Source organism: Equus caballus, chromosome 4 (assembly GCF_041296265.1).
Source record: "Equus caballus isolate H_3958 breed thoroughbred chromosome 4, TB-T2T, whole genome shotgun sequence".
Lineage (NCBI taxonomy): Eukaryota > Metazoa > Chordata > Mammalia > Perissodactyla > Equidae > Equus > Equus caballus.
Window position 1 is genome coordinate 45,888,887 of NC_091687.1, and position 18,595 is coordinate 45,907,481.

At 35.4% G+C, this 18,595-nt stretch overlaps 1 protein-coding gene across 5 annotated transcripts in view; it reads left to right on the top strand.

Moving 5' to 3' along the window:
* GLCCI1 (glucocorticoid induced 1) overlaps positions 1-18,595 on the top strand; it is a 101,882-nt gene that overhangs the window by 19,353 nt on the left and 63,934 nt on the right. For all 5 annotated transcript variants that reach the window (XM_023639258.2, XM_023639263.2, XM_023639260.2 and 2 more), the window contains exon 2: positions 12,605-12,756. In XM_023639258.2, coding sequence (XP_023495026.2) covers positions 12,605-12,756 — 152 coding nt within the window. The remainder of the gene's footprint in view (positions 1-12,604; positions 12,757-18,595) is intronic.

Here is an 18,595-nt window from a genome sequence, read left to right on the forward strand (position 1 = left end):
TTTAGACATATTTCAGTACAGATTTCTGTTTATCATTTGCCTACCATCAATAAATTGGCTTGACTGGCAGTCATATCTTATTGAGGTTAGGCAGTTATTCTTTTCCTAGCCCTTTCCCCTTAATCTCTTCTACATTTAATCATTGAGTTAACGACTTACCTAATATTATGCTATTATTAATCTATAGTTATTACCTAAGCAAAGTGTTTATAGCTTTGACTTAAGTGCTTGAATCTTTCTTTTGTTTATAACTTCTATATTATTAAAATTTATTTGGATTCAGAATTCTACAAATTTTCAGTATAGATATCATGAGGAGATATTTACTTGTCTAGGAGACTCTTGTACTCTCTGTGTCATATTAAGTCATTATTCTTTATTCACATAAGAGATAAGAAAGCTGATAACTTTTTTTCAGATTCAGAGGAACTGTTGTCATCATGCAGATTTCTAAAGATCTCATTTTACATGGTATACTTTGATTGTCCATTTGTAGTAGTGGTAAGACCCTGATTCCATAATATTAATAGTCATAATTCTTTCTTGGCCTTGAAAATTATTTTAGGAATCTTTTTTTATTATTGATATGTCCAGTAGATGGTGGGATGGTCTGGAAAGAACCTGGATTTTTTTTGTCTCTTCAAAGGGAGGCCCTTCTAGATTTAGCCCCTTGGAAGATGAAGGGTCCTTTTTAAGCTTCTTTCCATCTTGTCCACATGACTCTCTTTTCAAGCCCCTCAGTCCGTTTCTCATGCTAAACTCCATCTTTCCACGTAATAGGAATTCCAGTTCCTTGATCCCTTCCTGGTTCTTGCTGCAAGCTTCCATAGGATGCACTTTGAAATTTTACTCTGTGATTGCCAGCTCTAGAGGGAGGGGATGGGCAAAAATCCTATTAATGGAGTCACTGTGGATGCTCCGTTTCAGTTAGTTTCCCCTCTAGATTGGGCAGGAGCTGATTTCTTTGCTAGGTTACCTAGAAAGAAAGTATTCCTCTGTAAGGCTAGCATTAATTTTTTCAGAGTCAGCATAATCAAAATATTGGAACAATATTAAAATTGGTAAAATAAATACATGTGTCTGGTTCTAGAAGGGATTTAATAACTCACATTTACTTATCAGATATTCTGGAAATTCATACTCTTAAATTCAAATGTGCTGAGAGGATAAGTATAAGAATTTCTGATCCTTCTCTGATCATTTCTTTCATGTAGAAACGGAAGACTTGTGTTAGAGATATTGAGCATCCTGCTGCTCTCTTCTTTCAGAGTTACTACCTGAAAGGCTCACACCTCCTAGCTGTCCTTATGTTAACTCCTTTTCAAGCTGTTGGTTGTATGAAGCTTATTCTCTGTTAGGTTCTTTAGGAAAGACTCACAGGAACACCATTCCTTGAGTTTTGCATACTTTATGTGCAAGCACTCAGATAGTTTTTATCTGTGACTTTTACACTTGAGGGTCACTTTCACTGTATTAAAATGTGTTTGATGTAGGCTGTTTGAGATCATTTTCCCCAGATGTATTTTGTTCTTTCAATATATATTTTCAAGTTATTTTTATTTTAGGAGAATTTTATAAAATTATGGTTTTGAGTATTTTTAGTTTTGTTGCTTTATCTTCTTCAGGGACTCCTATTAAACATATGTTGGACCATCTTGCTTATTTTGTAAGTTAATCATTTTCTCTTGAAGTCTTTTAATCTCATTTTTTAAAAAATTCTAAAATTTGTCTTATTTTCCGTTTCCATTAAGGCATCCATTGTGTTTCTTGTAATTTAGTCTTCATTCCTGAAATAAATTTTTCTTTTATTTCTAAATCTTTCCTGAATTTGATCTCTTCCCTTCTCATGTCTTCCTTGCCATCAAATGCTTAGTTTATGAATTTTTTAAATTCTGAGGTTTTTCATTGCTTCTATCATGTAAAAAAGATTTTTAGCTTGTTTTGAACTATTAGGTGACAGTTTTCATCTTATATGGGCATGTTTTTCTGGCATGCTTTCATTATCCACAGAGAGACATCTTTTATTCCTATGCCCTTTTCCCTCTTATGATATAATTATGTGGGATTAATTTGCTCTTGTTTTCTGTTGCTCTATTTTTGCTGAGGAAGATTTGCCCTGAGCTAAGATGTATGCCAATCCTCCTCTATTTTGTATGTGGGTTGCTGCCTCAGCATGGCTGCCAACAAGTGTAGGTCCACACCTAGAAACCAAATGCCGGGCCACTGAAATGGAGCAAGCCGAATTTAACTATTGAGCCATGGGGCTAGCCCCTCATTTTTTAAGTGAAATGAATTTACTTTTGCAGGGAGGGATCTTTCAGCATAGCTTTTCTAGCTTCAGAGCTTTAGTTCTCTTGCTTCTGTTGTTTTTGTAAAGCGACTTTTAAAAAAAAAAATGTGATCAGCCTCCCTGATTCCCTGGCCCAACTTTACCTCAACTTTCTCGTTTGCTTTTACCATCCTTGTTCTGTTCAGTTTGGATTCGACTTCCAGTAATTTCTCCGCAGTGTTGGACTCTATCAGAAACAGCGTTTGTTTGCTAGGTGAGACTAGGCATATTGTTCCAGTACTTTATTCACTTGGTGTCCTCTTGCACTCACTTGCAGGTTGGAACCCTCCCAATTTTGGCTACTGTTCTCAGATTGGTCCTTTACATATACTCGTTAATGATTGATGGTCTCTTGTTCTCAGGACCATTAGAAGCCCAGGTGCTTTCCTTCTGCCTCTCCTACCAATGCCAAAAACTTATTGGTCTTTTAATTTTTGTTGATTTGTCCCTACTCACTTGTATTTGAAGTTTTCCTGGGACTACTTTGTGGCATTATTATGTTGTGGATATTGTCCTTGAGTCTTTGGTTTGGCTATTCTCATTGCTCTGTTGTCAGGAGAAGTTTAAAATCTTTTCTGCTACCATCTTTTCTACTTTCGGAATATTTTGACAAAAGTTTTATTTAAGGAACTATCTTAAATGTTGACTTATTGCTCTACTTAGTGGACAGAAAATGCTACATATATTAGACACCTGCCATAATGCTATAATAAAAAATAAGAGGTTAGTATTTTGAAGGAAGCTGTTACCTGGACAAATATGGGGGGGGGGTGGTGTATGTGTGTGTGTGTTTGTGTATTTCTGTATGTATGGATATATATTTTAAATAAAAGCAGCTGAAAAATTTTAGGAGTATCCTTTACTAGATGGATGAATTTTTTTCTATTTGTAACTTTCTTCCTTTTTCCACATTAAAAAGTAAACTTTGAGGAAAAATGCCTTTGTTATACATTACAAGTTTGGGGAAATTATTCCCTACTTTAAAAATAAAGGAGTTTCATCAATAATGTTGATTGTCATACTGTGGTCAAGATAGAGCCCATTCTATAGCCTTTATTGTAGGCTTTTTTGTTTGTTTTTCTTTGTAAATTGGGATATAATAGTAAATCTGCCTCATTTGGTTAAAAGTTTTCCAAGCTCTACCAATGTTTTAACTGGATGTTGAGTGCTTTGAAACAAAATTTTATGAAATACTCAGTCTTCTACTTAAGAAATATTTGTTTTCCTTTCACTTACAATATTACTTTCCATCTTTGGTCATCTTATTTTGGTTGTTTTATAGTTGCTGATAGTTTGTGATTATTTCTTTAATGTTTGAGCCTGTTAGTCATAATGAATTTTAAATGTTTGGAATCTGTATTAATTAAATTCATTGGAAGGTTCATAAAGCTTACGAGCCTCCTTTTAACTATGACTTAAAAGTTCCTGAAAGGACTGTCATTTTTCCACAAGAAAAAAATGAACTTAAAAATCTTGAGTATCTCTGCCATATATGTAATTTCTTTGTAGATGTATTCCAAATGGCAGAGGTCCCTCTTAATGTATTGCGTACTCTTCCAGTGCTTGTCACCAGGCTTCATGGCCATCTCAGTGAAGTTTCTTTTACAACGTTGATAAAAAAAAAGATACTCTCTTCTTTTTTCTTTGAAAATAGGCTGAAGACCTTCCTCCAAATGTCTTATCTCAATTTGTTTGTCATTTGACACAAATTTAATTGAGTGAACTATATCCTAGAGAATCATTTCCAAATGGCTCCTTGACTACATTTTTTTCATTGTTTTTCTTGACAGAGCTCAGGTTACAGGCTGTGTCAGGCTTCATTTGGTCAGAAGCATGTTTGTTTCTCTTGTCAGCTTCTTGATTGGTTCCTTTCCAGATTTCTGCAGGGCAGCCATATGGTCATTTCTGCATGTTTTCTAGATTGCTTCTGCGGCAGGATTCCAGGTCTGGTTGATTAGTGTTTCAGAATCTACTCACACTGAGAGGGCTTCAGTGTTTGCCCTTTAGTTTTATTTCAGATAACGTATTCAGATCTAGTGTCTTTCCTGTTTCTTATCTGAAGTTCATTTAATTTTGATGATTTTATTTTATGAGGCCCATGTAGTTAACTGACTTTAGTCATCTTATATGTCAAGAAAGACCAAGCCATAAAGGCTATTGGTGAAGTGCCTAGACTATGCTGACTTTGGAAAACTGAATCTAGTAATAATTCTACTAGATGATCAATATTAAAGTACATTAGATTGGCTAGAGAAGTATACCAGTCTCCTTTCTACATTTTCTTTTTTATTCTTTAACAGTTCTTTCAGTTTTTTTCTTGGCAGGGGGAATTTATTTTGAAAATTGTTCTCTGTAATTGTGAGGCAAGGAGAAAATTACTCATAATGCTGGTAGTGAAGTTAAAGAAAAAATTATTCATGAGACTTGTTAAAGAACAGTAAGGCAGACTTTATTCAAGGGGACTATCAGGATAGGTGTAGGGATCACTGCAATGAGATTTTGCACTGGGGAGAGAGATTAGGCTCAAACTCTGAATACAACAAGGAAAAGTGGGAATTGATAGACAAGGAGCAGGGTGGTGGTCGGTGGATGGAAAATTACTAAGAGGAAAGAAACATTGAGGTAAGTAGGGGATCCTGGCTGACCAGACCTAACAAGATTGTTGCTGAAGGCAGGCCAAGGTGATCAGATATCACATGGGGGATGGTGGAGGATGAGGAACCTTGGTCAGATACTAAGGATGACCAGAAATTGAGGGTGGGGGATTCTGGATCAGCTGACTTAGTAGGATTTTTGCTAAAATTGGACAATGCAGAGATGAACACAGAAGCCCAAAAGTTAGGACTCAGTTGAGAAGGGTTCAGAGGGGCCTGACTAAAATTTGGTCAAGGAGAGACTGTTTGTCAGCAGTAATAAATTTAAGATTATAGCTTTCAAGGAAGTAGTTCTCATTACAGAAATACTGAAGCAAATCTCTATTAACAAAATAGAGCTTTAGCAAATTTATGCTTAACGTCAGTGAACCAATAGCAGGAAAATTCCCTACCTGTATCTATTTATGGCTATTCTTGATTGCCGCTGGATTTGAACGGTATGAATTCAGGATATTTTGAAGTTGAAGAAAAGCGACTTAATGTCCTGTATTCAGTCTCTGCTCAATTTGTTGTTTTGATTTCCGTGATGAAGATTTAAATTATAATATGAATGAGTTAAGTTAGCTGTCATGAAAAACTTACTGATTTTCTGTTAAAGATAAGATTGTTTGATAAATTAGCTATAAAATATTGTCATATTTTCAGACTCAGGCTTAAATTCCTTAATCAAATTATTAAAATCTAAATTTTACTTTGCTTATATATTTGAATTAATTTTGCTCTGGCACTTTCATTTTATAAGGGAAACTACTTAATATGTTTCTTCAGACTTCCTTATGTTTTTTAGGAAGTAAATTTTATTGTAGTTAACTTTTGTTTGCATACAAAATGCCCTGTTTGGGTGGGAAGGTCTCTTTCCAAAAGAAGCTGTACTGAACTTTGTCTTTGTTATCTCATCTTTCTACTGTTCTTAAGAATTCTGCCTAGAGTGTTCTGCCTGGAGTATGTAGATTTGAAGGTTCTTAGTCATGGCTGGCACTCAGTTTACAAAGTGACCTTTTGAAGGAGATGACTAGATGTTTGAATTTATTCGGTTCTAGAAGTTTATCTGCCAGTTGCAGATTTCAAAGAATTGGTTGACTGTTTTGCAGCAGGGTATTTTCTTGGGTTTGTAGTCAAACTTTCAGTGCCTCTAAATGAAGTAGGTTATTGTCAAGAAAGGATTTTATTTTTGGGCACCTACAATTCTAAAGGATCTAGTCCCAGTCCTTCAGAAATAGGTTCTTAAGCTTTTAGTCACGTATAGATCACCTGAGATGCTTATAAAAAATTCAAATTTCTTGGTCCCACTACCAGAGTGTCTTACATTCTTGATGAGAAATTGGGCCCAGAAATCAGCATATTTAACAAATGTCTCACACTTTGAGAAACATTTCTTCAGGACCTCATTGGTTCCCAAACCTCTTGATGCATCTGAATCAGTCTGGTTCGGTTTAAAAAATATGCTAATACCTGGTTTCACCCTAGAACTACTTGGAATCTCGGGGAGTGTGACCCAGTAACTTGGATTTATAACAAACTGGTGATCCTTATACAGAAAACCACATTTCAAGATCCACTGTTTAGTCCACCTGCAAGTTGCCTAAGGAAACTTTGCACCTTTATGTTCTAGGATCTCTCAAGATCTAATTTCTGAGTGAAATATTAGAAAGCTGTTTCTGTTATTTCTCAGACATGCTCAGAGGTTGACATTGTAGTGGCTAAAAAGCATTGCCAATTTTTTTTTAACGTCCTTTAACATCTTCTAACCAGTACTGGGTAATTTAAGGCATACACACACGCAGGTACACGCATACGCATATGTATGCATTATGGGACTTAATGGCTGTTTTCATTTCTAATGTTAGCGAAGTTAGGTGATAAACATGATTGTTTTTGCTTTATTAACTGTTAAAGGATAAAAAGGTTTTACACACTTTAGTAGCTTAAATTCAAGACAAAGTATCATTATATGTGTGTGTTTTGGTATTATTGGCTAGCATTATTAATGTGATACCTTTATATAAAAGCTAGTTATTTAATATGAGTTCTCTGTAGTAAAGAACTGGAAAAATTCGTATTAGTACTTAGTTATCTAAAGCATTTTGCTAAATTGTTCGGCTTGAAGATTCTGTATAATTGTAATCGATGGATTTTGAAGATTTTATTTTTCCATCTTCTCCCCAGAGCTCCCCCAGTACGTAGCTGTATATATTTTCAGTTGTGGGTCCTTCTAGTTGTGGCATATGGGACGCCACCTCAGCATGGCTTGATGAGCGGTGCTAGGTCTGCGCCCAGCATCCGAACCTGCGAAACCCTGGGCTGCCGAAGCAGAGCGTGTGAACTTAACTACTCGGCCACGGGGCTGGTCCCCAGTGATGGGTTTTGAATAAAGTAAGAAGCAGTTCATTCTTGTTGGTAATGTTATAATGGCTAAGTTTCATGGAGTTATAGTCCTTACCCGGTAGTTGAAGGAATAATAGTTCTTTCTCAGAAGGTTTAAATAAATTTTTATTTAATTGCTCTCTAAGTTTAGATGTGCTCTGCTTATGTAATCAATGTTAAGGGAAAGCTTTGGCTGATAATCATTAATTGAGAGCTAAACACAGAGAACTGACAATTTTTATTCACTTGTGCAGACTGAATATAGGGCGAAAAAGGTTGGAGTGTGCTAAAGTCTAAGAAAAGAATGTGAACAGTTTTTTTTAATTTACGTGTGTTGGTTTACATTCTGTATAGGTATCTTATGCACTTAAAAATACTGCATTCTCCTTACCACTTGGTAAGGTTAGTTTGGAAGGTGTGGTGGCTTGTTTCATATTACTGTGGCTGAAGTTCTTAAAGTTTCCAACATTCACTGTTTTTTTTTTTGACTTGGAGAAATTCCACTTAGCTTTCTTAATTTTCCACTGCAGATTAGCTTCTTAAAACATCAGATTTTCAAACTCACTAACCAGTCAGTCTTCAGTCATTGCCACTAAAGTAAAAATTATTGTTGGGAATGAATGAATTTAACATCATATTATATTGCTCTGGGAATTAGATATTAAGCTTTTTTCTGCCTGTTTAGAACAATGCCTGGTTTGCTATTCAGGTTCACAGTTATGTGATATAGCTTCTTGTTTTTAAACCTATTTTACTATTATTACTGTAAAATTGAATTTCCAATTGGCTGTTAGAGAGTAAGAATTATTTTGTATGGTCCTCGGTAGGTACCCGAGACGGGCCACAGGCCTACCAGCTGCTGCTGCTGTGTGGCTCTTGATTCAGGGGGAAGGGAGGAGGGAAAGCACAATCTATAGATGAATGTAATGAGGAAGCCCTTTTACAGACAACTGCTATGAGCAGTCATCTTCTGGTCCTAACAATGTGATAGTACTGGAAGTAGATGTGAGTTTTTTTTGTATTTTCTTCCTGCGTTTAGTTATTCTGTGTTTTACCCTCAAATATTTAAGTAAGACTGCTAAGTGGCATGGCAAGACTCTTTCTAGTCCTTCAAAGTTCCCGTTGGTGTAGTTAGAGAGCATCAGTCTTGCTGTCTGCTGCCTCATCTATTTTTTGGCTCGTTTGCCTTCCTATCCTTTACTGATGTGCATGTGCCATACATGTACTGCTTCGTATTATAGTCTAATTATACATATCATATCTCCCCCAACCAGAATGTAAACACCTTGAGGAGAGTCCGAAACTTCTTTTGTAATTCCCCTTGGTACATGAAACAGTGCTTTCCATATAGAAGACATTCAGCAAGTTTTAGTTAGTAATAATTATTACTTGGTTTTACCACTTATGAAGGTACTATTTTCCTGATCCCTGTTTAGCTTAATGATAGTATTTATTTAATTGACTTTCTTTCATATTTTACATATATATAATTGAATATTTTAGCAATTTTGTTGTTATTCAAGCTCTTGTAAATTAATTCAAAGATTGACTATATTAATGTAAGTTTCTAGTTGATAAGGTGTCCTCTTGTTTGACCTACTTGAATTGAGGTAATTTTGTAACAATTAGCAGAAAAATACTGTGATCATTCAATTCAAAACTAAATACATGTTCTAGTCACAACTGTAATCAAGAAATAAGGAACAATTTATTGTGTTGAATAATGCAAAACCAGTGTTGATTTTCCTTATTGCACTAAATTGTGAAACCCGAATTGGTAGGATATAATACCAAAAATTAAATAAATAAAAATTTGAATCAAAACAGATGTTGAGGCAGTTAAAAACCCATTGCCATGATAGTTTAGATAATAAGAACAAGTCATCTTGTTGAAATAGAATTGCACTGTTTATGATAAATCTAAGGCCCTAGTGATATTTGATAAGTAGGGTTATTATGGCTAGTTGTATCTTCGAAGAGTACTATCCTTGCCAATTTTTCAACCCATTCTCAATTTTTACCCTTCAAATAATTTAGTTGGAAATTACCAACTACTCCACATCTTTGAAATTTTCCTGATGTGAGCAATGGTGAGAATCTTTCTTTTAAAGTATATGTTTGAAATATAACCTTTCAGGTTCAAGTATATTTGCCTCATATACTTTAATTTTTTTAAGCATGAGAGTAGAGTGAATTTTATAATAAGATATGGGATTGTGTTATCCTAACTTATTCTCTTATTCTTTCTTTCTTTTAGTTTTGTGTGTGTGTGTGTGTGTTGGTAATGTGTGGTGCTTGTCTGTACGGTCTTAGCACAGTTAAGCAATAGAGTTATAGAATTAGACAAACTAACTGGCCAATCTATAGATTGCATTTAGCACCCAATTTCAGGTCCGTTATCCCAGTGGTCTTCACAGTGAGTAAGGCCACCCATTGAGATACAGGAAGAAAACATCATAACTTCTCAGGTTTTTTTCCATATATATTTTACTTTTTATTTCATGCATATCAATTTATTTTGTATGTTTTATAATAATATAACATTTATCATATAGTACATATCTCATGTATAAATAACTAACTACACATATTGCTACATGCTTACATATTTACCAATAGGAGTACTTAGTCAAAATAACTTGAAGACCACAGTTCTAACAAAGTAATCACAGAGAGTGGACACTAAGGGGAGAACTTGTGATCTTTTGAAATTGATAGGCAAAGATCCAGTACCTAAAAATATAAAAGTTAGTAAATATAGATTAGAATATTGTACTATACAAATCAAGGGACTCATTTTAAAACATAAAAATGGTCCCTGTTTTTTATTTAACCATAACAGTTTTTATAATTACCAGTTTTAGTAGCTATAGGTAGATGCATACAACTTTTTAAATAGTTTGGAGCAATTTAAGTTTAGGCACTGGTTTTCACATTATGATGACTTTTCATTTTCTGGTTATAGCTGACCTTTATGTAGGCCTTCTTTAATTTAGTGGTGGATTGCTATAAATGTTGGCTCTGTTTTTCAAGGAATAATCTGTTTCTTTTGTTTCTTCCTGGTGGAAGGAATGTAAAGTAACTTTTAAAAATTTTAAACAAGTTGTTATAAGTCAGATTATGAGAGACATGTTAATTTTCTGTGTTTCCCAAAGTTACTAAAATTTGTGGCTATTGCTTTTATAGTCAGAAAAAAATATTTAAAATAATCAATAAAAATAACTTCTAGTGGTCAAACTAAAAACAGTCTACATAGCTTCAGTAAAACATAGAAAACAAGTAGCAAGGAAGCATTGCAAAATAGGAGGAAAAAAGTTACAAGTTAAATCAAATTTGTTACAACAGGAAACATAAGTAGGATAAATTTACCTCTTACAAGAAGGCTCACTACAAAGTTTTTTCCAAAAAGCCTAATTATCTACTGTATACAAGAGGCACACATAAGCAGAATGATTCAGAGAAATTGAAATGAAAGAATAAGCATACCAGGCAAATTATAAAAGAAGGAAAGCAAAAGGGGATCATAATGTTCAATTTGACAAGAGTTTAAAGCTAAAGAGTAGTAAATGGAACAGATTATAATAGTGAAGCATGTAAGGTGTGATGATGATGTCATGGATCAGTATGTACCAAATCATACAGAACTAAAATATAAATGATAAAAAATTGCAAGAAATAAAGAGAATTGTTAGATCTCAATAGTGGTTTAGAAATTTTAGAGTACTTCTCTAAATCTCTGACAGATGAAGCTGATAATTATATTATTCCTATATTCTGTATCTTTATTTCAGTCAATGTACAAGACAAATAAAGAACTATGTATTCTGAAAACAGAAAATATATCGCCTCCAAGACTCATGAAATGTTTATAAAAATTGACCATGTTTTTGGTCACAAAGAAAATTTCAGGTAATTCCAAAGGGTAGAAATAGGTCATCCTTGATTCTCTGCCTACAGTGAAGTAAAATTAGAGCTAACTAATGAAGATAGGGAGGAAATTTGGTAATTTTTAGATCTTCTCTAACACTCTAGGGTCAAAGAAGAAATCAAAACTGCAGTTGTTAAGATACATAAATAATGCAAAAACATCAGAGTATACTGCGTTTTCTGATAAAACTATCTATTCTGGTTTCAGGAAGATAGCTAAAAGACAGCATTCAATAACAAATGTTGCTTGTTCTGTAATACGCAAGGCGTTTTGTTTGATGTGAGATATACCTCTGAATAAGACTCTGAACCTTGGAGTTTATAATCCACTGGATTTTATTATAGAATGTACGTCAGTAGTAAATTATTTGGGATGTATATATGAAAAATCTTGTATATATGATTTATATCATAAATGTATATATGAAAAGGAGTTCAGTATGATCACTTCAATTTTCAACAGAGGTACCTGTGTTATCCATATGGAGAGGAGAGGTAGATTGTTTTAGTAGATTGAAACGTGTGTGGAGATCTTAGTACCTTTTTTACCTCTGTCATCTGTTAGCAGTCCTGTTTTATCCCTCTGGGCTTCAAATTCTTCATCCATAAATGAGGAAGTTGAGTTAAAATACAGGGTTCTTGATAACCATTATTTTTGTGCCACTGTGAATACATTTGTTAAATTAGTATTGAGCATTAACTCCTTTTCAGTCTGTAGGGACTAAACTTATGCTCAGGTGGGGGAGGGAGACAAACTTAGGGTTCTGTGCAAGCAGAGGAGGGCACATATATTTTAAACAGAGAATGATAGAGATAGAGAAAGAATGGTATTTGGAAAGGTTGCATAGAGGCAGTGTGACACCCGAGCTGGTCTTGAAGATAAGGGTTTGTCAAGTGAACAAGAAAGGAGAGCTGGGCTCAGGAAATAATGGAACATAGGGGTGGAGAAGGGAGTGTTTTACATTTTGGAAACTGCAATTAATGTGGCACTTAGTAGTTAGCATGGGCTTATGAAGGAGTGGCAAGACATTAAACATTGAGGTGTATGGGAGCCAAATTGTGAAAAATAGGGGCTGTAAGTTAAAGACAATGAATAACCATGGATGGGTTTCATAGAGTCTGCGCCTGCCCTGAAAGTGTATGCAAGATTTAATATGTGAATGTATTTTCCTTTGAAGACAGTCTGTAAATTTCATCAGATCATGTAACAGGGCAGTTAGGGTAAATATAGGGAAAATTGACAGGGTGATGTTCTACAAACTATGAAGTTTAGATAGTTTTAAAGTTTGCTTTGTTACCAACTAATCTAATTCTTTTTCACTCTTTGTAGTGGACAGGCCAAAATCTCAGCAAGTTCGAACCTCTAGTACGATCAGGCGAACCTCTTCCTTGGATACGATAACGGGACCTTACCTCACAGGACAGTGGCCGCGGGATCCTCATGTTCATTACCCTTCGTGCATGAAAGATAAAGCTACTCAGGTAAAATAAGCAATCAAAATCAGTTTCCTTGCTCGGCAGTTCTGTTTTGATCTCAGTAAAGAAAATGTAATTTAATAAAAATTTCCCAAATTTGAAATGTAATATATTCAACCAAAGAAGAAAGCCATTTCTTTTAATAAGCTTTAGATAAATTGTTTTTTTTCATTTGGATTTGAAATTTTTAAAATTTATTTAATATTTAATAGCACATAAGTTATACAGTTTTTGAGACTTATGGTTTCAATAATTGCTTTCCAACAGAAATTAATATAATGACTAGTAAGCATGTTAGAAAATATAAGTAATTTTTGAAGAAAAGTTTGCACAGTTCTTGGAAATAATTTATAAAGTATTAGCATGGCTAAGGAAATTTATGTTAAAGGATTTTTTTTTTTCTGTTTAAAGACAAGACTAAAACCTTTGGCAAAAGATAGAAAATTTACTTTGTCACACTTCCCCTATCTGTGGAAGGTTCTCCAAGCTTTTGATTTGAAAAGCTTTTTCTTCCATGTCAGAAGAAAATCTGAAAATTTATGATTTCTGAGTTCTTGATCATGTCTTCATAACTGTAGTCAATCAACATTATGAAGAATACTAATAAAAGTATAGGAGGTGGTTGTTGGCCTTAAAGAACTTACAGTATAGTTAGGAAAATAAGATATAAATTTATGAAAATTGGTGATAGAAGATAGTATATAGTTAGATTTTAGATGAATGGGGCATTTAAATGTGAGGAAATTCAAATGTATGAGAACATTTTGGGCTTTGTAGGTCAGGAAATAGAAGGATTAGAGTTTCTTGTCTGACGAATGCGAGAAGAGAGAAAGGGGAGAAAATTTTGGACATGATCTATGAGAATCTTCTCAATTTTTTGAATTTTCGCAGAGAACCTTGAAACTGTGAAGTTAGCTTCTTTGTCATCCATCCTATCAATTCTGCCTTTGTAATATTTTATTCCACCCTAGTGTTTTGCTTTCCATTCTTCATTTTGTGAGGAAAAGGATCGGTTTAATATGGTAGGCAGTGGGATTCTCAAGTAGAAATGACTAGCAAAACTTAGATGTCGGCCTGGACACCTAGGAATGGACACAGATAATTCAAAACCATCTTTCTGGAGGAGTTGGGTTCACAAGTATGATAAAATGTAGTATAGAGTATAAAGAAAGAAGGTCAAGGGACCAAGGACTTAGTTTTTGGAAATCCACACAAGGAAAAGAGAGGAAACTAATGTATTCACTTGGAAGTAACAAGAGGAGGGAGTTAACATTTACTGATTATGTACCATGTGCTGTGTGTTTTATATCTTGTGCTTTGTTTAAGTCTCACAAGAACATTGTAAGATTACACAGATGGGGAAGCAGAAACTCAGTGAAGTTAAGTGACTTACTCAGGATCATAAAACTAGAAAGTGCTGCAGCCAGGTTTCTAATACAGGTTAATTTGTCAACAGTCTGAACTTCAGTTTTATGGTGCTGTTAGGATAAATGGAATAGTGTGCGTGTGTGTGTGTGTGTGTGTGTGTGTGTGTGTGTGTATCATCTAGTAGACTAACTGGCACTGTGCTTAAAAGTGGTAGCTCTTCTTTTTAGATTAAATTTTAAAAGCCTACCTTTTATTGAATATATGTGCTTTATGCTGACACTCTCCAGAAACATTAGCTTACTCATCCTTCACAAAAATTCTGAGAAACTCAGAGGAGGAGCCAAAGAAAGAACAAAGGCTAAGAGAACTGAAGTAGTCTAGCCTTAGAAGCCAAAGGGAAAGCTGTTCTAAGAAAGGGAACCTTGTTAATAGTATCAGGTGCTAAAGAGATGTCATGGAGAATAAGGACTGGATTTAGGGATTAAGGGCACACTGTCTTGGAGAGTGTGGTATTGATGATTTGGTAGAGGAGGGAACTCAGAGTATTTGGGAATTAAGAGAGTGATATGGAGATAGAAGAAAAGGGCACTGAGTAGGTTTCTAAAGCATGTTATTTCTTTATCTGTGTGGTGGAGTTAATGAAACCTAACTCATGATAATGTTATGTGACTAAATATGATAATATTTGAAAATGAATGTGGCAGTGCACGTTAGCTTAGCAGTAGTAGATAGAGACAGGCCCAGCCAGCCCTGGTGGTGTAGTGTTAAAATTCAGCACTCTCACCACCGTTGTCAGGGTTCGTTTCTGGTCAGGGAACCACACCACCCATCTGTGTGTTGTGATACAGTAGTGCCTACGTGTTGTTATGATGCTGAAAGCTATGCCCTGAGTATTTCAAATACCAGCAGAGTTACCCATGGTAGACAGGTTTCAGTGGAGCTTCCAGACTAGACGTTATAGGAAGAAGGACCTGGCCACCTATTTCCCAAAAAGTTGGCCATGAAAATCCTATGAAGAACAGTGGAGCCTTGTCTGATACAGTGCTGGAAGGTGAGAGGGGGAGATAGAAAGACTGGACAGGATTCCACTCTGCTGTACATGGGGTCACTAAGAGTTGGATTTGACTGAAAGGCACTAACAACTAACAGCACACAGGCCCGTTTGTAACATTTGCGGAGTCTGGAGCAATTATAAATGAAGATCCACATACCATATCTGTATAAGTTAAATTAACAAACTATTGCATAAAATATATTTTATCCTTCTGCTTTGGCAAGTAAACCTTCATATGGACCTTGAAGTTTAGATTTGAACTAAGTTACATTGCCAGAATGTGTCTACATGGGCCAAGGCTTCACCACCTTCTGAACTTAAACCTGTATGTCTTCCCACCCTGCATAGCATTCTGTACTCTGAAGAGTGGCTTTACACAGATGTTTGAACCGCCCCCCCAGTCTTCATATTTCTGCTCCACCCATACTCCCTCAGGAAGGGAGACCCAGGGAATAAGTCCTTGCCAACCTTGGAAGCCAAGCTCGCTGCTATTTGGGCAAGAAATTCCTGGGACTAGATTGCCCAGAGCATAGTCTATGGCAGAGGTGTGGCCTCATGATGTGCACGTCCTCTTGACCTCAAGATGTCTGCACCCTGTGTGGAGGCATGTGGCTGGAAGAGGACCAGAGCAATTCCCACTAAAGTTTGAGGTCCAGGGTAGAGGCTTCTCTTGCTTGAGTCTTACATGTAAGTCGTTTATTTGGGAAACCTGACATTGAAAGGAAGGCAAAATATAGGCCTCATTTTAAGGAAATTAAGTAATTTGTATGTGGTTATATGGCTAATAAATATGAAGAGATTTGAACCCAGATTTGGCTGATTCCAAAGCTTTTGCTTTTTCTCCAGTTCCCCACTGCCTTTCCTAGTAACCACTAAAGGACATAGCACTTAACCTAGTGCTTGCCTCACAAGCATAAGAAATGGTCTTGCCCAAAGCACCTCTTAGTTTAATTGCAGATACAAGAGATGAATATATGAGATGGTTATTATTGTCACACCTATTCCTCCCAGATTAACTCTTGAACTCTTGAGGAGGAAAGTAGAAGTTTTTGTTTATTTAATGAGAGTTGGTGGAGGAAAGGTGATAACAGTCAACTTGCTGTAGATATTAGATACCTAGGCTGTCTGGTTTTGGTGGAGGGTATCTCTCGTATTTTCTTCCTTTTGTATTTCTATATTTCAACTACCTTAATTATTGGGGGTGAGAAAGTTCTTAATGTTTAATATATTAACACTTGAAGCCTTTTGAAAAGAAGTAGCATAGTGTTGTGAAAAAACAATGGACTTTGGAGGGAGATCTTGTGTTCAAATTAAGGCCCAATGTGAGGGAACTTTCTGGGATGATGGAAGTGTTATAAATCTTGATAGAAATTTTGGTTACATGTTTTGAATGCACTTATCAGAACTTACCCAGGTGTACACTTATGCACTTTACTGTATAACTTAACTTTAAAAATATAGAATATAAACAAATATTGAACTCCAGTAAGACGTTTAGGGGTGAAGTATACTTCTGTCTGTAACTTACTTGGAAATTAATAAAAAATAAGATCAATTGATGGATAGATAGATGTATAGATATGTGATGAGGCAAATACAGCAAAATGTTAAATATAGAATCTAAGTGTTGACTTTATGAGTACTCACTGAGAAGTTTCTTCCACTGTTCTTTATGTTTGAATTTTTTAAAATAAAATGTTGGAAAAAAATCATGGCCCAATTAAGTGCTGTGTAGTCCAAACTGCAATTTCCTTTTCTGTAAATTGAAGTTATTAATACTTGATTTGCGCATTCAACATTTATTCTGAGGACCAAAAGAGACTTTTAAGGCCAGTGAAGAAATGGATCATTGCCAGTTTATTAGAATAATCTCTGTAGCTTAATAGAAAAACTAAAAACCTTTTGTGGAATTTGATGTTACTTTGTTACATTAGCCTTGCAGATACAACATTTTTTAAACAAAAATTTATTACCAACTCTTAAAAGTGAACTTGCAGTTATGGTTACTGTATTTAGACAATAGTATTTCCTCAGTTTTAGCCCTGTAGTCTGAAGTATGAAACTTCATCTTTGGACAAATTTAAAATTCTGTGTGGAGTGTGTTTTTAAATGAGAAAGTAGCATATACTCTTTGCAAACTGGTCAAACAATAAAAAAGGTATACAACAGTAATCAAAGGTGTTTCCTCAGACCTCCCAGGTATAGTAGTGATTAGAGCTGTTAACAAATATTTTCCTTCTTTCTCCTTGGCACAAGGTAGGATTATACATCTCTGCCCACTTGAAATTAAGTGTGGCCATGAGACTTGCTTTGGGAAGAAGCTTTAAAGAGCTGGCTGGTGAATTCACTCTGACAAGGGGAAGTAACAGTATTCACTGCTACTGTGTCCATCTGGGTCCCTGAGTGACAGTGACAAGCAAAGCCTTCTTTCTTTTTTTTTTTTTTAATTGAGTTAATGATAGGTTACAATCTTGTGAAATTTCAGTTGTACGTTAATGTTTGTCATTCGTGTTGTAGGTGCACCACTTCACCCTTTGTGCCCACCCCCCACCCCACCTTTCCCCTGGTATCCACTAAACTGTTCTTAGTCCATAATTTTAAATTCCTCATATGAGTGGAGTCATACACAGATTATCCTTCTCTCGCTGGCTTATTTCACTTAACATAATTCCCTCAAGGTCCATCCATGTTATTGCAAATGGAATGGTTTTGTTCTATTTTACAGCTGAGTAGTATTCCATTGTATATATGTACCACATCTTCTTTATCCATTCATCTGTTGCTGGGCACTTAGGTTGCTTCCATGTCTTGGCTATTGTAAATAATGCTGCAATGAACATTGGGGTGCGTAGGACTTTTGGGATTGCTGACTTCAAGCTCTTTGGATAAATACCCAGTAAGTGGGATGGCTGGATTGTATGGTAGTTCTATTTTTAATTTTTTGAGGAATCTCCATACTGTTTTCCATAGTGGCTGCGCCAGTTTGCATTCCCACCAGCAGTGTATGAGGGTTCCTTTTTCTCCACAACCTCTCCAACATTTGTTGCTATTAGTTTTAGATAGTTTTGTCATTCTAACAGGTGTAAGGTGATATCTTAGTGTAGTTTTGATTTGCATTTCCCTGATGATCAGCGATGATGAGCATCTTTTCATGTGCCTATTGGCCATCAGTATATCTTCTTTGGAGAAATGTCTGTTCATGTCTGCAGCCCATTTTTTGATTGGGTTGTTTGATGTTTTGTTGTTGAGTTGTGAGAGTTCTTTCTATATTATGGATATTAAGCCTTTGTCAGATATATGACTTGCAAATATTTTTTCCCAGTTAGTGGGTTGTTTTTTTGTTTCAATCCTGTTTTAATTTGCCTTGAAGAAGCTCTTTAGTCTGATGAAGTCCCATTTGTTTATTCTTTCTATTGTTTCCCT